At 37.4% G+C, this 22,449-nt stretch overlaps 1 protein-coding gene across 3 annotated transcripts in view; it reads left to right on the plus strand.

The window, feature by feature from the left end:
* The window catches only part of LOC135080453 (high affinity copper uptake protein 1-like), a 32,475-nt gene that overhangs the window by 3,479 nt on the left and 6,547 nt on the right, over positions 1-22,449 (plus strand). Inside the window, exons 1-3 of one of the 3 annotated variants that reach the window (XM_063975089.1) lie at positions 3,398-3,414; positions 5,634-5,679; positions 22,318-22,400. In XM_063975089.1, coding sequence (XP_063831159.1) covers positions 22,332-22,400 — 69 coding nt within the window. In that variant the 5' untranslated portion in view covers positions 3,398-3,414; positions 5,634-5,679; positions 22,318-22,331. Of the gene's footprint in view, positions 1-3,337; positions 3,415-5,633; positions 5,680-22,317; positions 22,401-22,449 lie in introns of those variants that run through there. The other 2 variants (XM_063975088.1, XM_063975091.1) reach the window with 2 other exon arrangements.

Raw genomic sequence — 22,449 nt, forward strand, 5'->3', positions numbered from 1 at the left:
TTTTCGTTTTGGGTTGTATTGGCCAGGGTCATCACTGAGGGACAGTTTGACGAAATTTGAGTTTAGTTTAAGGTTCAATTTAGGTCTTATTTGACAAATAATTTAATTTATACATTTTATAATTTTATTGTGACCGCTCCTGACTGCGACGTTGTGGCTCCCGGTATCTGAAAAGTAAACTAACGCATTATAATATATTTTAAGAAGACAAACTTAGTAACTTACCGGGTGCTGCGACGGCTGCATACTGTGGTCGGGATCTGAAACGGAAAAGAAGTTTTAACCAATTTTATATTATATTTTACCTTATACAACTTATACAAACCTTTTATTTTAACTTGTGTTTTTCTTCACGCGGTCATAAAGACCTAAGTTGTTTTAATTATATTGACGCATACCTCTGATAGTATGTTTGGATTCAGAACACCCGCTAAGAGGGTAAACGATGAGAACCAGCAAAGGTCTCCTGATTCCCCGCCCATCAGAAGACCGGGTAAAGTGAGGCGCAGCGTCGGGGAGTGGGAGGCGGGGAAAGCTGGGCTTTCCTCCGCATCCGACTCAACCCCGCCGCGAGCCGAACCACCGAAGGCTCCAAAGAAGCCCGCGCCGTTGCGCCGAGCTTCTGTGGAGGCTTCGGTGAACTCACCTAAAACCCCCACTGCCACTGTCACCAGAGACAGGACAGCCGAAGCCAGAGCCTCCCTTCAGAAGGCCAAGGTGAGCCTTGGCACCGCTCGCAACCTGAGGGGCGACATCAAGACCACCGTCGTAGAGGCTCTGGATCGGCTGTACCAGCTCGTTAAGGAGTCGGAAACGGACAGGAAGGGGAAGGCTCCCAGCAAGAGCATGGTTGAGCCTGAACCTGAAAAGGAGAAGGAAAAGGATAGGGAAGAGGAAAAGAGAGTGGACGAGGATCGGATAGTGGCAGAAATACGGGAAAACAGGAGACTTTTGTTGGAAAGTAACATTAAAATAGAAGCTATGAAGGAAGAGATCGAAAAGCAGCGGAGTTCCTTAGAAAAGACGTCATATGCTAGCGTGGCGGCTTCCGTGCCCAACCAGCAGCGTCCAGTCAGGTCGGCCCTCCACTCTGTCGTCGTCTCATCAAAGGATGTGATGGAGACGGGAGAGGAGGTGCTGCGGAAGGTCAGGGAAGCCGTCAACGCTAAGGAAGGATGGGTCCGTGTTGAGAAGATACGTAAAGCAAAAAATGCCAAGATCATCATGGGCTGTGGAAGCGAGGAGGAAAGACAGAAAGTCAAGGAAAGGATTGCGGGCACGGGTGGCCTCCTCATCGCGGAGGACATGAAAAATAAAGACCCGCTCCTGGTGCTCAAGGACGTCCTGTTGCTGAACAGCGATGCGGACGTTCTGAAGGCACTAAGGATGCAGAACGGGAGTATTTTCCGTGACCTCCGCGAGGGGGAGGACCGTGTCACAATCCGGTATAAGAAAAAAGCAAGGAACCCGCACACAAACCATATTGTAGTGAGCGTTTCCCCGATGGTTTGGAAGAGAGCAAACGAGGCGGGATCCGTGCATATCGATCTACAGCACATCAGAGTGGCCGACCAATCACCGCTGGTGCAGTGCACAAAGTGCTTGGGATACGGCCACAGTAGACGATTTTGCACGGAGCCCGCCGACGTTTGCAGCCACTGTGGGGGGCCGCACTTCAGCGCCGACTGCGCCGAGAAGCTCGCTGGTGGGGCACCATCGTGCAAGAACTGCCAGCGAGCCAAAGCGGAGCATGTCGCACACAACGCGTTTAGTAGCGACTGCCCAGTGCGCAGGCGGTGGGATGCGCTGGCCAGGTCCACAGTGGCATATTGCTAAAGTTGTCCCGGGGATCACCAACCAGCTCACGATCTATCGATCTACATATTTCCTTTCAAAATACGTTAGGTGGTTAGGTAAAAATTCGGCACTCTTTTTTAAATTAAACTCCAACAAAATACTTTCGGCAAGAACAGCAAAGTCAAAATTCAAAATTCGCATAAAATACACATCGCAAATAGGAGTCAATTTGATGGGCAAATTGAAACCATTTGAAAACCAAATTGGACAGGCAAGATAATGTTGACACAGTATTATGGTAATATAGTGAAACAACATTTTCGCACAAAATCCAATAGCACATAGAAATTTGGCAGAAAACATAGTCTAGATATTTTGGTAAACAAGTACAATACATTTAGTAATGAACAATAGAAGAAATAGTTAAATCAGCAAAACAGCACAATTAAGAAAACAAAGTCAAAATTTTAACAGCAAACTGGAGAATCGTTACAAAAGAAAACATAAATAAAAAAGAAAAATAAGAAAAGCAGAAACTCACACAACTAACTTTAAAACCCTAAACAACACAGTAAACAAATGAACCAAACATAATACAAAAGGCTCTGATAAGCAAACGTCAGAGGTACAAAGAAAAAAAAAAAAAAAAGAAAAAAAAAAAATATTGTTTAGGTACGTCGCTATAAAATAACAAGCGATTTTACTTTTAATAAAATATAATGTAATGATGGAAGTTTTTAGCACTTTCTACTAATTTTATCACAATTTAGCTACCAAAATAAAATAATTCCTTATTAAGAAATTCAATGTTTCTAGAGTTCCTTACTTAGTACTTTCTTAGTTCCATGCATGCTTAATTGCTTATGCATTGAAACTTTGCTACAGAAAGTACGGTAGGCGCCTTTCAAGTAAGATTGCGTTAATAATTAATCTCGATTATTTTTAACTTTATGGGCACCACTACAATTACTTACATAGGGATTTCTCCCATTTTATGGTTTCTATCTTTTAGAGCAGTGTTTTTCAACCTTTTTCATGACGCGCATGAAAAAATTTTTGCGATCCCCCCGACCGTTCGCTTTTTTTCATGCCTTTTACGAAGATGTTGTAGGGACCGAATTCTTCAATCTATACAACATTTATGCATTTGCATAATTAGATTTCGGATAAATCTAGCTTTAAAACTTTACTGATTTTTTTACGACCTCTCGCGACCGCTATAGAGGCTTCGCTACCCCCCAGGGGGTCGCGACGCACAGGTTGAAAAACACTGTTTTAGATATTGTTTATTACGATGTATACGTTGCAAGCGTCTGTGAGGAAACTCTACCTACATCAACCAGGTAGGTAAGCAAGTAGGTACGTAACAAATTATGATGGCATGTCAACAAGACAACTCTAATCCTATCAATATAATCTCCAGATAAATCCCACGATGCGTTCCGCTGGGATGAAGTCTGAATGTCATTATCATTAATTTATTAATGATACCTACGCTCAATTAGCAATGATTTTGATAATATATAAAAGCAGTCTTAGATATGAGCCCACTATCGCTATAGCGTTCGACGCGGACACCGCTAGGAACTGTTGTTGGATTTGTGCTTCTAAGACACGGTGAGTTTTTTTTTATTATACTTATTTAGAAATAGATTGTGTACGTCATATAATATACATCGTCAAAAGAATCTTGATTAGATGTGATCTATAATGGAGTGTGACTTTTTAATAATGTAGCCGATATATAGCTGGAATTATTCTAACTTATTCGAAACTTAAGATCTCTACCATTTTGTCACGCTACTTTTACTTGAGGGTGTCAATCTCTATGGTATACTCGTAGTCGCAAAACGTTATATCCTAGTTAGTTCCATGTAAGCAGTTTAGTTATTATCTTCGGGAATTACAAAACTAACACATTTCCTGTAAATATTTATTCAGAACTGCATATAACATATAAAATACGATGACGTAGTTACTCAATTCTGAAAAATCCTGAAGTATATGATAATAGAAAGAACCTTAAAGAGGGTGTTTGACCATGCCCTAAGTAAATTGCCCTAACCCATTAGTGTCTTAAACATTCGCGATTTTTTGCATTTGTGTTTAATTAAGTATTTAGACTATTTAGGTAAATAAGCTCTAACATAATTAAGTTTCATTAATAAACCTCTTATAATACAATGGAAATTACATAGCATAAAGAAAGCTAGCAATTGAAGAGTAAAAAAATTGTTATTAAAGTGTGACTTATAATGTCTGCTGTAAAAAACTAAAAGTTATTAAGACCGTAACACTTGTGAATTCACTCATTTATATCAACCTGTCCCGTGTTTACTGTACATCACTGTTATTTACTGCAATTTAAACTAATTTCTTAAGACACTTGATGGCATTACCATCGTTGCAATAACTTCTATTGCTCAGTATTCCGGACTTGAGAGATCATTTGGCAGTAGAGTAGGTTGTATAAATGGAAGTTTATTAGGAAATATCTCGCGGAGATTGACGGGAGGATTAACTCTATTGTTTTATGGTGTTGAAAATTAATTGTGTGAACAAATTAGGTATTATAGAGCAAGCGGGTAATGTCCCTTATTTATTTATTTAAACCTTTTCATTTAAATATAGTACAGTGGCTTCAGTCACAAATTCAATAATTATAAATACTGAATTGGTGTCTTTCCAGCAAGCTGATCAACAACTTTTTAAATTGATTGATTTAAATGACTTCTTTCTTCATTTAATAAAGGGCAAAATTCGGCAACATCTAATCAACAAAGCACTCACTTATCTTATGATTACAGTGTTTATGGCAACGTTGTTAATTTAGAAAAGGTATAATATTTATAACTAGCTTTCCGCCCGCGGCTTCACCCGCGTGGAATTTGGTCTGTCACAGAAAAACAATATCGCGCGCGTATTTGCTCACCGTTTAGACCTACCCTGGACTACGACAAACATTTTAAAACCAAAATCAGCTCAATCGGCCCAGCCGTTCTCGAGTTTTAATCAGACTAACGAACATCAATTCATTTTTATTTATATAGATAGATATTGATTTCCTGACATCACAACACAGTAATCATTGCGAATCGAAAATATTCACAACGATCGAAGTACTTACTTTAAAGTTGTAGTTACTTAAGTACTTGAAAATAGGATCATAAATAAACATCATGTTACATCACTTCCGCATCCAAATATGCATTTGAATTCTGCTTTGGTGTATTAGTAAAGTGTGACACTAATACTAAATAGATCTTTTGCCAATATTGTTCTAATAAATGAATGTATCCCTTATCAAATATTAGAAATAGTTTGATGCATTAATGCTAATTTTTCGTTAATTACATAGAAAGAAGCCTAACTGGAAATCTAAAATATTATTATAGCACCTGTTTAAATTGTAATGTAGAGGCAATTTTAGCGTTATTGGCGGCAATACTGAACTTTAGGCATATAAAAGCTCTAAATAAAAAACGTATTTTTTTGATAGAGCTTATTAAGATATTCAGGAACTTTTCTACATTTTTATTTCAAATACCTACCTAAATAACACCAAACTAACAAGTATGCATTTACCTACATTGTAACTAGGTATCTAATTGATTTTATTGTGTTAAAACTTAAAAGTAACTACGATAAGTCAAACCGCAATGCCCGCTCGCTGCGTTTGCGCAAGTGTCCGTGATTGCTCCAAGCGCGCCACATAGCCGCCGCTCGCCGCCTTGCGAGCACGTTCGCGCCAATTTCTGACAGCAGCTGTCAAACGATTTATTTTTAATTTACGCGCGTGTCCGCGGGTGTTATTAAAACTTTTTTTTTATCCTCAGAAGGACCTATTATTTGCCAGTGTTATTACCTGAAGTTAAAGTTTTGGTGAGTTTCTTTTTAAAATAAGTAGTAATTAAGCTCTGTTTAACTTATGATGGAGATCGTCCTTGACAAACGTGAGGTTGGTTATTATTTAAAAAAGTGAATGGTACTTATGTTGTGTTGTTTGTTTGGTACTATTTTGATATTCAACTCGTTTAAAATCCAGTTTAGTTTTGTTTTGATTTAATACAATATGAATCTTATCTTTGTTGACTAGTGACTACCTATTTAAATAAGAGTGTAAGTAATTAGGCATTAGGTAATATGAAATTAGTAACAAACAACTAATATTAAACTGCCTTAAATATTTATTTTTGGTAGCAGACAGGGTTATGTTGGGGTTACTTATCATAACTAAATAGAAACTTTGGTTACATCAGAGTGATAAAAGTGATAACAATCTTACAAAGTTGTCTATCAGTCGACCAAGGAGGCAGTATAGTTAACTATTTATTTATACAAAATTGACACTTCTCTGACGATAGCAATGATAACTTAGTAAAAGATAGAGGCGAGTAAAAATCATATTTCGGACTAAAAACAGCTGCGGTTAGAGGTTCGAGGGAAAAATATTTTAATGTTAGTGTGATAGATAAGCACGAGCAGTTACAACCGAAGTGCAATAGTTAATGATATTTATACATTACTAGCTTTCCGCCCGCGGCTTCGCCCGCGTGGAATTTTGTCTGTCACAGAAAAACAATATCGCGAGCGTATTTGCTCACCGTTTAGACCTACCCTGGACTACGACAAACATTTTAAAACCAAAATCAGCTCAATCGGCCCAGCCGTTCTCGAGTTTTAATCAGACTAACGAACATCAATTCATTTTTATTTATAGAGATTACATTATATTTATATTTTTTACGTTGCACGTAGGTACTATATCGTGAAATAAAGAAGTTGGTAGGTAACCTATTAATAAAATTCGTAGTTAGTGCCAATACTATTAAAAGTTCACAATGACGATTGTCTGCAACTATTGTTCTGGGTGTAGATTATTTTATAGATAGTGCAGTAACATAGTAAAGCAGTGATGTAGGCGAAGAAGTTTACGAACACAATTATATTATACGTCATTTGAAATTATGAACAGATATTTTACTACTCGTACCTACTCATCACACTATCGTTGAACTCTTTAATGCATCAGGAAAATGCATTGACTTGCATAGATACCCATCGGTCTGGAGGGCTGATGCAGCATCTGAATCCAGCACAGCAGGTCATATTGTAGTCTTGTATTGTAACACAAAGCTAACTGGCCGTTAAATTACTTTAAAGAATAATATTGATCGACAAATGATATTCAACCCAGCACAACACTACTTAATAATTGTATGACAATACATTACATTTGCATCGATGCCCCGTGGAATCGAATCATCGCTTATTAAATCTACAAGCAATAAACATCGATATTCGGCACTCCCGCGCACGCGACCTCGTGTGTATCACAGTTTACACAGTGTAACACAACGTAACGCGCGCGTCACGTACGCGTTACGTGCCGGTTACGTTCTGTGGGACTTTTTTATGTGTAATTACTTAAAGCTGGTTTGCATACCGCATGCGCAATCTTTTATGAAATTACTTTATTTATGATGCATTTCGATGATTGTTACCGGTGTAGATATAGTAGCAGGTTATGACAGTGTATTTTAATGTTATCCTTGTATTATAAACAAATTAACTAATATTTCAATGAACCACATTCTTCGTGTATTTATCTCAGGGTTATCTCAACTTATGGACGTCCATCGCTGAACTATCTCCCTTTATCTACGCCTTTTTTATCATCTTTATCAGGTCAATATCCATTTACAAATAAAATTGATAAAAATGATAGAAAATTTTTATTACGAGTATAGGAACCTGTGATTGGAACCAATCAAGACTTTCATTATACATTATTAGTTCTTGTCACACACTGTATTTAACTTCGTAATTACAATATTTAAATCTCAAAAGCAACCACTTCAAATCTTACTAGAAAAGTCGACATCTTATTTAGAAATCGGAAACAAAAAACTATCCATGGTTAATTGTGGCACCGCTACAAATTGCAAATCGGAAATTGTATTGTGTCAAGGACGCATAACTTTTTTAACCAAATACCAACAGTACCTTTGCACTTTACTTGGTACATTTCTACAATACATTAAATTGTGAAGCTTTTACGTCCAGTCCAGCCAGAATGTCGTTGGTTGAAATGATGATGCCGATGGTGCCATTAACGATTAATAAATGATAAATATGGTTGTAATGATTAAACCTTCTGCACTACTCGAGCCAGAGATCAATCACCAGATGGTACCTTTATATTGAATACCAAATATATCAATAACGGCTGAAAGGAAACTTTTAAACCCATTTCCTTCGCACCAAACGAAATCCCCAGAAATATTAGCAAATCGTCCATGTCCGCGGGTCACGAGAGATCCCCTCAAATCTGCGCCCGCGCCGCCAATCGACTTTATTGTTTTAAATTAAACCAAACGACTGCTCGCTACCGCGCGATGACATAGTTTTAGCGAGATATACCAGTTGTTAGAGAAATATTAAGTAAAGTAAAAGTAAAAAATATTTTATTTGCCAACAAATAGTCTATTTTTCTTGCAGCTGCTTCACTAAGCTGTCCATAAGTAACACATGTTAACAATATTGATATAATATGTATATGAAAATTGTATACACCTTTTATGGCTGGCGGGAATAGGATCGCTCTATAAGTAGGGCGAAATGTACTGAATATCGCTGTAACAAACTCTAACCCTATTAATTACTAAGAAAGTAGTGACCAAAATTACCACTACCAAGTGTGGATAGTAACATTATTATTCACATTATACTGTAAAATATTTTCCCACTTTACATTGAATGTGGACGCAATACGACGTGATTTGGATAATCTTAGTTAGCATGCCAATGGAAGCGATTGCGTTAAAGGTGTTAACGTATTTATAGACTTATCTATAAACAAACAATTGCCTATGTTATTTAGCGAAAAAATGCTTTATTTATCCTCAAACGCAGTTAAATTTCATTTTTATCAGTGCAATACTACGAAGTTATAAGCTTTCTGTAATTTTCACACTGTAAACGTTGATATTACTATTATTTAATGTATTTATAACAATGTCCTCGCCGTAGCGTGGCGAATTTATTGCGGCGATAAAACTAACTGGCTCGATCATAAAAATACAGTTGCATTGATTCGCGACCAGCTCTTCAGAATTCATAACATGAAAGGTAAATCTATAAATTGTAAAGGCCACTGTAAAACTTACGGCACAAATGGAATTTTCTTTAAATTCGAAGAAAAATAACAATCTTTTTAAGTTATTTAGGGACTAAGGTAAATTGCAACTTATTTCAGAATATTATGTAGAGTCTATAACTGAACTGCGAAAAAGACGGGTTTGAAATTCTAAACCATGAAAACTACACCGTTTCTTATAAGCACTGCTTCATATAAACATAAATAGGAGCATAGAGTCATGGAACGCTAAAGGGCCATCTAGATCCTTCCAGGACTGGTGTAGCAACATTCGTTTGACCCCAGATGCCCCACATGCAGACAATGAAGCCTTCCGGAACTGGTTCTGTAGGAAGCTAGCCTTAGCCTGCAGTTGCAATGTACCGTATTTCATAGGTACTTGAACTAGTAAAACGCTATATGTACTTTAATTTGGATTATATTTATTATTTTTCGCCTATACGACTACTTATGATTTTTCGTCATCAATATTTTTATTCTTATCTAAAGATAAGCTTAATCAAATTAAATATCAGTACCATAGAAAATTAGGCTAATTAAACGCATTCATAATTTTTTAATACGTAGTTTATTAACTATTTCAGGGGATTTTTTCCAATCGTAGTTATTTGTACTAAACACTTAGGTAGGTATCCGGTTTAGACAAGCCTAAGGTCTAAGACCAGATAAGAAGCTTGGGTATTTTTAATTATCTTTCAGATATTTATAGGTAAATAGAGATTACAAATTGATATTTATATAGGTAGTTTACTTGCGTGTTTATATTAATATGCAGTTACAGAGGCGCATGCGCTTTTCTTGCAATTTAGTTAATGAATAAAATAAGCAGTAACTTTCTCGACCCTTATCTCTGTTAGTTCACACCTACATAGTATATTATCGCGCCCCATTCGTCACAGATACGCCAGTTTTGCAGTAGGAACAAAGCTGCACTCACAGTGATGGAACTTATGATGTTAGACAGGCACTTAAAAACTTTAAAGCGGTACTGCCTTATTTTCTTATACACCGCACGCCGCTTGAAGCATCTTTACAGCATTGCACATCTTCAAACAAATCCAAACAGATTTGAATCTATTTCTAAGTAGGTAAACATTTGTTGTTGTGCGTCATTTCAAAATTAGCTATAGAGCTGTAGGTCTTAATTAGTAACTTAATAATAAAGTTAAATATAATATTAACAAGTGGCTTTGTTGCAACACCTGTTGAGACAAATTATCACAAGTTTTGCGTTTTCGACGTGACTTATCAGGTTTATTAAATAGAGCAGCAGCTGTCAGACTGTTTAAATTAATTTAATGAATTGACTCATTCATCTTCGTTCGTTTCAGCCGAAAGACGTCCACAGCTGGACAAAGGCCTCCCCCAAGGTTTTCCACAATTTCATTCATCTTAATTAGGGTAAAATCACGTTAGTTGTCAAAGAACTGGCCAAAAGTTGCACTGGTTGATATTTCACAAGCGTTTCGTAAAGCGGCCTTGCGAATGCGCGGGCGCAGATCAGGCGATTTCGAGAGACAAGGACCGTTGAGTAGGCAAAGGTTCTAGAGCTACTTTCACTGTACTGATAAGGTCTTTTAGGCCCTTCGTTAAGAAATAAATATCAAGTCAATTTTTGATCGAAACAAACAATCTATCTATTATTTACACTCACTGTGCTTCAATTGACTTCAGCATTTTGCTAACCAATACAAGTAATTTTAAGCGTAATTTTGACCTTTTTTTTTTTTTTTATTTAATTTAACTAGCTTTCCGCCCGCGGCTTCGCCCGCGTGGAATTTTGTCTGTCACAGAAAAACTTTATCGCGCGCGTCCCTGTTTCAAAAACCGGGATAAAAACTATCCTATGTTCTTTCCCGGGACTCAAACTATCTCTATGCCAAATTTCATCAAAATAGATTGCGAGGTTTAAGCGGGAAAGCGTAACAGACAGACAGACAGACAGAGTTACTTTCGCATTTATAATATTAGTTGGGATTACAAGGTTAGGCTTATAATCTAACATTTCTTATATCACTAAACATAAAAATGTTTGTTGTGACATTGCACATTCATCGCAATAGCTTATAAGTATGTATAAAAATTAATATTATAGGAGGCTTTGATAGCTACAAACAATGTACCTAATTGAGGAAATTCAGTCCATGATTCGAAACTTTCAAAGTTTACTGGCACGAGCTCTACATCTTTATGTTCAGTTTCATTTTCCCACTTTCGCCCGTATTCACAAACGATGCTTGCTTAAGTGAAGGAGAAAATCGAACGCACAGCGTTGAATAGAGCTCTATGATTGGTTCATGTGTCACCCTGTGCGTCCACACGCACTGTGAGACCTCATAGTAATGTTTGTGCATACGGGCGTTAGTTACTCAAAGCGGGATTGAGAATAGGGAAACGAACTTAAAGTAATATGTTTTGAATAAAATTTTGAGTCGGAAATCAAAAACACTTACTTTACAATAGTAAATGAGCCACCTGCACGGCATGTAAGAAAACATGTTAACACAAAATTCAGATCACTTAGCAAGTCCAGTGACACCAACTGGTGAACATTTTTGTACATAGTTGCAAATATTTTCTATTTAGTGGTGTCGTTTGAATTTGTTATTCAGGCTGCAGCCACATGACTACGAATGGGCAGTATGTAGGACTAGTTTCTAGGCAGACACTGTCTAATTACGTAGTACCTATCATGTTCCTCACGCTCCTGCACCAATCATCATTACCATTACCACGTGGACTTCAATGCTATTATTTTATGATAATTCAATAATGCAAAAATTGGAACTTCATCGCAAAATACTGTTTGAAAACGCGTCACGAGTCGGTGGTCTTTTTCACCCACTGGCTGGACAACAAGGTATCCCCATATCTCACCAGCAATCCTAAATGCAAAAATATCTCGCCCCCTCTATCTTAAAACATTTATTATTGTTATATTAATAAATTTTTTCCGTCTCAAGTACTTAATTACCATCACAAAACGCGTCTTTTCACAACATCCAAAGTTCTTGGATCGCGATTGGCGACGCCTGGATGTTGACAGTTGAAAGTTTCAGGCGCGCGCGCACCTCATTCGTCACAGCTACGCCACCTGGCGCGATTTGTTTGAACTAAACAATGGCGCAGTTGTTTTGAACTCCTGAAAGTAGGTGCTATTCTAGGAAAAACATACGGATGTAATATTGACAACTATTTTCGTCCAAATACCTAAATTAATGGAAGGAGGCTTGAATTATAAGCAATAAATAAAATTTGGTAAAATGGCATCCAAATTACTTTATTGTTAAGGAAGTTACAAGAATAAATATCTAATTGATCTAAGTGTCAATTTTATTAATTTCCACAGGAAAACTCCGCGAGCACATGTTACCTCAAGATAATAATTAGGTTTGTGAGAGCTAACAATAATCCATAAATCAATGCATTGTCTCACTCGCGGAAAATGAGTTGACAACTCACGACCTTCCATTGTGACATAATTATGGTGATAAGCTTTTACCATGAATACCCCATAGTAGTAATTCCTTAGCTTTTATTTCAGTATGTCAAAACAAAGTAATGTATTTCATTGTCTTTGTATGGAACCAATCGATAGAACGTTTTGCTTGGTATAAATATCATTTTAATGCATTTTATGTAGGTAATTAATTAATTATGCTTTGATGTCGAGGAACGGTAATGAGCTCTACCTAAGTATAAAGGTATTTTCTTTGAACTTCTTTAAACCGGGAGTCGGGTTAAAGATTTGAAAATGAAAATATTTTAGAAGAGTCAGTGTTGCATCAAATCGAATCCTTTTAGAAAAGATCGACATCTGAAAATCGAAGAAAAATCTGCGTTTTACCAACATCTTGTTGAATCTGAAATATTGTCGCCCGTTGTCAGCTGTTGTCAAAACAGCGCCCGCGACGCGTAGTAAACATCCGCCTCGCGACAACGTTGCCGGTGTTGCCGTTAGTTGCCGCTAGTTGCCAAACACCACTGCACCCAAAAAGTTGACCAAACTCGGCTCCGGTGTCCGCTAAACAAAGGATTGCCTTGTTTTCAGTTGTTAAACATGAAGAGGAAGTGTTTGAAACATACAACAAGAAACTTGGAACTGCTATTTGGAATGTTTGCATGAAGTGTTTAAATCATAGATTGTCTAAAACCTCTCTTTCATCTACTACTAGCACCTAACTCTAATCGCCTGACGTGAGTCAAACATTATTATCATCCCAAAGAATTCTTCATTAGAATTTTTCTTGTATTAAAATGATCGAAGCGACACGAACGTATATTGTCTTTCTAGATGCTTCCAAGTGGTCGGATAACAGCTAAATCGGTGCATATTAACTCCCCAGAGCGAAACTGCAGACCCCTGCACGAGGTCAGCGCGTGGGCGCACCCAGAGCGGGCCAATAATAGTGCCTTGACGAGTACCTACTTGTTTAATAAAAACAAAGAAATTATCAACATCGTCATTTCTTTAGACATATTACTAGCAGTTTGTCGTTAAACAAATGACTAATAACCCTCAGTTAACCCCTCTGTAAAGTGTTGTTACGTTGATTTGTACACGGCTTTATGTGAGGTAGAGTCGGTAATAAACTCCGTCGCTTAGCTTAGTATAGTAATCGTAACTTACATTGTCCGATAATACAGAAAATTTGAAGCCACTCACCCCACTAATGTTCATTCAAAGTAATTTAATACCAGTATTAATAAAATGTCTCATCAAATACGTTCAAACTAGCTCTTTTTCGATGTATTTGTCGCATTACTTTCTCGACGATAAATCGTTCGATTCCGCTGTCAGTGGCACCGCACCACGATCAGGATGCGACTGATTACTTGATGCGCTGGCGGGAGATATCCATTGCTGTAATGGATAATCATATGTCATACTCGCACCAGCTATGTCTTGGTCAGTATACCTACTCATACATGTAGAAAACTTACTTTTTAATGGGAGTGAATGTGGTATTCTGCTCATTTTTTTACCAAAGATAATTCTTTCTGCTGTTAGAAGCATCATTGGGGTACATAAGTATTGTTTTGTTTAATGGCTTTTACAAATCTAAAATAAGATTTCAATCCATATCTTGAACAGCTTGCCAAAATCAAAGGGTCAAAATTACGTATGCGCAAAAAAAATTGAAGCATACACCACGTAACGCGCACATGTTACGCGAATCCTTGACACTGCGTGTGCGCACGTTATGTAACGCACTGGAGTTACTCGCAGGTGAATATATTACCGAATGCTTTGTACCATTTTGACGACTGTACCTGTCGGATTAAAGCATGTAGGTGGAAAGACGACAATGCTGATGGTGATTTGAGATTGACTTTTCTAAGGTGCTGAGAAGTTGCTACCGAATCGTTAAGTCATCTAGAAACACCAGTTTTTCGACATTGTGCAAAGAGCCTACAAATTTAGAATACGTACTATCATGTGACCGAAGGAAAATGACGGCGTAGCTTCAATGAAGACGACTCACCAGTAAGAAGAAACGCCCGAAAATAACTGTCCTCCTTAACATGATAGTAAAGCCGGACATCCTGCGAGTCAGACTGGCGAAAACCAGTGTCGCTGCATCACATTATGCAAATGCTGCGGCAGTAGTGCAGTGTCAAGGATGCGCGGGCGTCAGCCATCCGTGCTACAATGGTATGTCATTGGCCCCGGTTAGCTTGGGTGCCCCTGCACGTCACTTTTGAGACATTAGTTATGACTAAACACAAAGAGTAGAGACAAAGAAGGTAAACACTTACCTTCTATAATTTGTGTACCTATGGGCCAGACATGAGCCAATTTTAAACTTTAGTATTCTCCCTGGAACCGAACACGGAACTGCGTTTATGCAACTACACCACCGGAGAATAGTCTCTAAGACGCTGTCTTCTCTAAAAGATTAATGTCCAGCTCTACAATGAGATGATGAAGGAAATTACTTTACATGCATTCTCCCTGAAACTAAACCCAGAACTTTATGCAACTATGCAACTGTACCACTAAACTACTTGATATCTTTCCAGTGAAGAATATTTTGTACCTTGAAGTTGCTCTACAACTCCGAACTTTACTGCGGCAGAGTTGCGTATTAAACACATGTTGTTAATAAGAGGTCCATCACCCAACTGGTTGGCCTCCTGACATAATGAATTACGAAAGCACGAGCCGCGTATTATACAACGAGTGACCTTAAAATTTTGAGCTACGATCTCGACTTGGTGGTAACAAGTCCCATAGTTTTATACAATTTTCAACTCATTTAGTGAAATAAGTAAAAAAAAGACTCATAGTTTTATTTACTCTAAATATGTATGTATCATACACAGTGGCCAATGGCACAGTGAGGCGACTTGTGCACCTGAAATTGAATATGGGTTCAATTCGCTAATTTGTAAACAAACAATCCTAAAATTAAACCTTGATTGAATAGCGAACGACTTAATTGTTTTTATTATCGCGTTAATAAGATACTCGTAATTAGGTGTTCACACGCACGCCATCTTTTATGACGCTGCACCGTTGTAATTGATAGATAAAACAGGGAAACGTTTGGTTATTGTATGTAAAAATGTAGGAAATGTGCTGATAACAAACCGCAACCAATCTAATTTGTTTTGATACGTTATCGTAAGTAGCTTGGAGGTCTGGCACATAAATAGGTCATTTTTGGTCTTGACAATCACAATAAAATAAGTTATTGATGTATATGATAAATAAAGTATGTGATATGTTGGTGTACCTAATAAATAAATAAAAAATAATAATGAAGATAGGAACCCACCTGCTCGATAGACCTTCAACCTCCAGAAGGTAGACCAGAAATAATGCGGGGGTACAGGATTTCGAAATCCTGTTGGCTCCCCCAGGCAGGGGGGCCAAGCAGGGGGACAACAGGACTGCACCAATGCGGGAGATGCTTGCTATGTGGCGTTTATTTGGTAACGTCCAGCAGTAGAATATAGTTTTGGCTGATATAACGAAAGAATTAAGATTTATTTCGGCAACTTCTCCTTTTATACCTACTTAACGTTTCTGACTGCAGCTTTTCCAACCTTAATTTCGGTTTGTTGTAAATTCTTACGATCATTATTTACTACACAAAGGTATTAAAATGTTAAGCGAATAAAATTCATGAATTAAAAAATTAGTACGAATTTTTATTGAAATTCCGAAATCTCATCTCGGACGTAAACTACCTTCTCGTAAACAAACAAAGCAAAATAACCTAAACGTCTAACCGAGAGCGTTACTGAACTAATTTAAAACTCTATTATCAGCTTCATAGGGTCGAATATTGGTAATGTCAAAGTCAAAGTCAAAATTTCTTTATTTGTTTAGACTAATAAATAGTTCTTACAAATCGTCATTTTGCTCTTAAGGAGCCTCTACATGTCTCATAATCTTTTTACCCTACCAGCGCTTCGAGACCAACATTTGGCAAGTGCTGAGAAGAAGCGCCGCAACAAACTCAGTCACCACTGTCTGCCGGTTAATATAAATAAATAGAAATAGCAGTAGTAGGTACATTCGATTCAGGAGCAGTTCACTGAATTTACCATGCATTCTTGTATAGTGTATCTTATAAGAATGGGTATACAAAATTGCGTGGCATATTAAACAAGGTAGTGACGTGCTAATATCTAGACTTACAGATTACATACTCAAATACTAGTAGAAATGACTCGCATAGATAAGTTGGAATAACTTGGATTGACCAGTCTCCGAAAGCAGCGCCTGTTCACAGACATGACGAGTGAACCAGCCATCGCTTCACTCGACCATATTAGAGGGAATGTAACGTAACGTAAATAGTAATGCTATTGTCGCGTTGGTTGCGCGGGCGCAGATCTGCTCAAGGTGAGCAGCGTTGCCGCAACTATGGAGCAAATATGTTGTTAAATGGTTAAAAGCATTTTTTTACTGAAACAAAATTATCTAACGTGGAGAGAAATTTAATAAGTGCCAAATAAAATACGATGGATGAAAAAGAAATTTCGTTCAAGTCAAATAGGCTAGATGACAAAATTTCAATTATTTGTCCGTCAGACAGATAATTAGAAAATATTAGACTCATATTTTTTATTTTCTTTCATAATTAAATAATAACAGTGCTACATCGAGTTGAAATGGCGCGATACGTCACGCTTGAGTAGAATTTTTACTCAAAAGTGACGTCACGCAACATTTCAACTCAATATAATACTGTAATTATTCGATTATGGAAAAAATAAAAAATATGAGTCTAATATTTTCTAATTATCTGTCTGACAGACTAAATAGAATTTCGATTTCATTACCCAGTCATAATCCCTGTTGTTATTGAGTAATACATACACCCATTCGTAATTAATAAGACGGAAGTTTGTGTTCCTTTTTAGTCTTTACTTAAATCTTAAAATAATCATTGTATTGCGGAACATTTAAAACTTTCTTGTTTAGAAAATCTTCTAATGTATAAAATAACATCATTCAGTTATTTATCCAAAATAATTTACATAATTAGTTCGGTAGTTCGGCAGGAAAGTTTAGAAAGACGTAGCGTGAGCAGGCCTCCCACTAGGTGGACCGACGATCTGGTGAAGGTCGCGGGAGGTGCCTGGATGCGAGCGGCGCAGGAGCGGTCTTGGTGGAAATCCTTGGGGGAGGCCTTTGTCCAGCAGTGGACGTCTTTCGACTGAATCGAACAATAAGTTCGGTATTCAAATTCATAGATGCAAGACTACCGAATGTTTGTTTCAATTGTATCGTCCTCTCTTCAAAGACCGCCACTTCAAATAGATTATGATTCTCGCACTAAGCTCCGATACAGTCCGCCAGAGGTGCATGCCCTCATTACCGACTCAATTAATTGATAAACTAGTCATTCGCGATTGCGGCAACAGGGCCTTTCAGAAGTAAAGATAATTTTTATCTAGACTTATTGTAAAGTCCTGCAGGTCATTGAAATGTTGAGAAATCCTACGGGATCCGGATACATATTTCAAATTACATACTTAAAAAATCAATTTTTCTATTTTAAATTATTGGGCGAAGCTCTTATGGATGACCAGATTACACACATCAATAACACCGTAGTAATATAATTTACTAACGTTAGTGACACCGCAGGATTCGCGCCAGTGATCACAGCTGGAGTTGTAATGTTTACAAACAACCAGGTCAAACAGCTAACAATTAATTTATCGCTCATCAAAAATCACAAGCCATTTTATTCTCTCTCCTCGCTCTCTAATTTACAACCTTGTTAGAGTCATAAAAACAAGCATCTCGACGCGAAAGTCTTTTGGAATCCTTGGATATTGGTCGTTATAAAGTCTGAAGCCACTTAAAATACACCGGGTTTTCCCATCTGTGGAATACCTAGATGTAAAAGGGTAATGCGGTCCGGTTCCTGGGCCCTTCCCCAGAAACTGGTTTCTAGCTGACGCTACATTTACAACATGTAGACGGTTCCTTTATGACTCTACATTTTCATTTCAATGCTAATGATTGGGGCAAAATTTTACAAAAGATCCAAAATTATGTTCGCAATGTTTAACCCTAGTATGTTATCTGAGTAATTCAATTACCTTTTTTTATACATCCTGTTTAAAACCAAGAATTTTGCAACATATATTTGTAGACGTAAGTTGTCTCCTATTGCCAAAATACAAATCATAGCTACGTAATTGCTTGATCATACACAGGAATAGTCGATTGTGTAGTTTAATTACATATTCTCAGTGTTACTTCTCAACCATAACAAAGATACATACAGTAGTCTCGCTTAACTACAAGTCTCAACCCTAATTCCAAAGTCTACCGTAATTAATTTCGAAAAGTTTCATTAGTAAGTTACCTTCATAAAATACAAAAAATGGGTGGATAGGTATATCTCATTCGTGTAGTTTTTTATGGCTCCTGCACTTGCAATCTTTGAACCATAAATATTAGTTTTTACACGTATTTCTAACCCATTGCAGTGAGCCCACTGAACCAGCTCTCGTTTTTCCATTAAATACATCGGAGCGATGAACCATAGCCTAATTTCAAACAATGTATGTATCTTTTGCTATAATTCTGTATTCGTAGTTTTTAACGTGCATGCATAATGATCTCGGTTTAGAATATTATCCATATTACGCTGACAGCTGAAAACTCACTTACACACTTCCTAAACGCAAAGTCGTTCTTATAAAACACAATAAACACGTATTAGCTTGTTTATTTTACTATAGTTAAGAATATTTAGATAATGGTTTGGTAGCTGATTAGTAGTCTTACTTCGTTGACTGATTTGTTACTAAGATGTCGTAAGTTTTTCGTAAAAGGGACTTTACCTCATAGACCTTTAGTTTAATTTCAAGTTGCTTAAAACGCTGCAACGTCATATTGTACAGAGTAGTAAGAGCAGATTGAAATAATTATCATTACATTTGAATCTTCTGTCAGACCAAAAGAATAAGGCTGAGTTGCACCACCTAACTTTGACCGTAACTATAACGATAACCGGTGCTTTTTGTATGGAGTTTGATAGATTTTTGACGTTTGTCAAAGTTAAAGTAAAATGGTGCAACCCAGCCTAAGTGTTGTTCCTGGAAACAATTGCCAGAGGAATATGGTGAGAGACATGAGGTAGAGTTGTGCAATTCGCTTTCTCTATTACGTAACGCCTGTATTGATGTTGCATCTGAACGGCAAACGCTAAGTCTAGATAACTGTAGTGCTTAGACAAGTTCTAGTACCTAATACTGGCTTTAGTTTGAATTAGACACATTTCACTGCATTAAGAACTTGAATACTTACTGGCTGCTAAGGTTGACTGCACTACTCTTGCTAAAGGTGTAAAATTTCGGCAGGCATCGAATGATGCATAAAATGGCTGTATCCTGCGCCGCGAAGAGCATTTTCAATAAAGACTTTACAATATAAAATTGGGCATAGGTACCTAAACAAACAAATGACAGCGTTTGTCGGCCCATTACCACTCGTGAGTCATTTCGCAACGTACACAATCAGCAAACTACCACAATTTACCTGTTAAATACGGGTTTATCGCATGTCATTCGGTATTTATGATCTAACCGTAAGTCCGTAACTCATCTGTGCTATGCTATAGCGCTCTAGCGATGCGTTACAATGCATATGTAGTGGCTGCACGCTTATTTCTGTTTGAAAAAGAAAAACCAATGTTTGTTTCTTACATCGGGAAAATACTGTTGCGCATCTATGCTGCAGACTGAGCGTAGGTGACCCCATTAAAAATAGAGTATTTATGCTACGCGGAGTAGTTTCCGAGAGAACGTAGCTCGTGCTCTCTCTTTGGGAGCTTCAGCAAGCAATAAATGAATAGATCGTATTTAAAAATATACTAAGAAAAAAATACACTACTACGACTACAATCGTAAATAATAGCATGAATAATTTCGTAAAAATGTAATGGTTTACCTTATTTACGGTTTTAGAAAGTAATTGATTCTTACCAGTTTGCCACACGTTAGGAATTACCTACTTATCACTAATTTTCCTCATTTCACATTTCGTCAGCCGCTGCTTTAATTACGCGTAACGCTGTATAATCGCTTTAAAACTCGCACGACATAATATCCTAGAGTATTTACATACAGTCGAATTGAGAACCTCCTCCTTTTTTTGAAGTCGGTTAATAACTAAAGCATATTTAAGAAAAGTTTAACTAAAATACTAGGTATACCTACCTACGGTAATAAGGCTAGAAAAATACAGTACAGTGTCATCATTATTATGCCTGAAAAGAAAAATATGAATAATAATTTAATGGTTTGTCATATTATTATGTATTTATAATGTAGCATGGTGTGGCTCAGTCAAGTCATTACTGACGCATATGGTGTGTCGGTGACTTTTCATTCATTGTCCGTGAAATCGTCAAACTGTTTTATTTAAGAGACATCTTTTGTCTAGACTGAAAAAGCACCAATTCGCTACACTTGAGCCACGCAATTATGCCGGCATTTTTCTCGTGGTTTGAGGATTTTATTCTCGGATTACGCAGGGAATCGTTTTCTGTAACCGCCTCAGCTAACACCCAGAAAGACTGAATTTCGTGAAAAGATTTAGACACTCACAAGTATTGAAACAGCAATGCAAACCAAATGTTCAGCGAATTAGTGAATTCGCATTTCTTTGAATAGCTATTCAGTTTTCCTCTTACAAAAAAGAACAAAAGCAAATTGTAACGTAACTCTCTCTGATAGAGTAAACAGTTGAATTCGTCGCAATCGGGTTAATGACTGTATAATGGCAGAATTTTTTCAATAATAATGCTTTGTGTTATTATGAGGGACAGTCAATAGGGGCAAAATTTTTGAATAATTAATAATAAAATGCACGGTCAGTAGACCATGACCAGAGGCAGCATGACTTTTGCAGAATACGCCTAATTTTCTACATGAAGACAAATTTTATTTTATAGATAGGGGGTTTAACTTTTTATGCCATATTGATTAGATCCGCAGAAAGTAAATTTAACAGAAAGAGGACCAGCTCGCTCCAAATCTGTCCTGATAAAAATAATCCTGCATGGAAATCGTTGTTCATCACTATGTTATTATAAGTTTCATCTATTTCTATAATAGCCGCATAACTTATAAAGAAAATTCTTGTAAAATGAGTAAACGCAATTTCAACACAAACCACAGGAATCGGAATAACAACTAAATGTTATCGCTCGCGAGGACACTTGTATCAACAGTTTTATTGTACTTCATTGACGGTATAATAGGTTCAGTTAAGCAAACGAAAAGTAGGCAAATTATTAACAACTCTAGGACTAATAAATTGAAGTAGACATACAACCCGGTCGAGTTAACTGCGCATCTAGCAGCCGTGACGTCACATCGACGCTCTGGTTCGGACGGGCGAACGCGGGGAGGTGTGCGGGTGAGTGCGAAGGAGAGTCGCATACCAGCGAGGTGCGCAGTCAGCTCGACCGAAAATGTCCCTATATTGATAACACAGTTTATTTATTTCCCTTTTTTCTTCAACGTTCAAGTGGTCCGTGCGAATTCTGTTAAGGTTATTTTTTAACTCGGTGTCTACATGGCAAGTGTTGATATTTAAGTATGCCTCTTGAGTTAGTCGACGTTTTATAATGATGTTATCGAATAACAGCGGGATTGCTGTTGTTTTTGTGTAAAGTTTCTTTTTGTCGGTTGACAAATGACCATCTTGTCTAAAGCCTGGTCCGTGAGCACGTAGAATTTTGTCCAATGACCCCAAGCTACCCATCCTTATCGCTCGCTTGTAATTATGTTGCTGTCGCGCTCGCACACTCACCAGGCTTTACGCCGTATTACTTGTCTGTGTTACTTGTATTAAGCAGATTATTTGTTGGTTTCAGATACATCAGCAGAGATGGAACACCACGACATGCACCACGACTGCGACGGCGATGGCGGCCACGGACACTCGCACGCCATGGTGGTTAGTACTTACACTATACCTACCTACTTCTACCTTCTATCTACTTCTT

This window comes from Ostrinia nubilalis, chromosome 18, assembly GCF_963855985.1.
Source record: "Ostrinia nubilalis chromosome 18, ilOstNubi1.1, whole genome shotgun sequence".
NCBI lineage: Eukaryota > Metazoa > Arthropoda > Insecta > Lepidoptera > Crambidae > Ostrinia > Ostrinia nubilalis.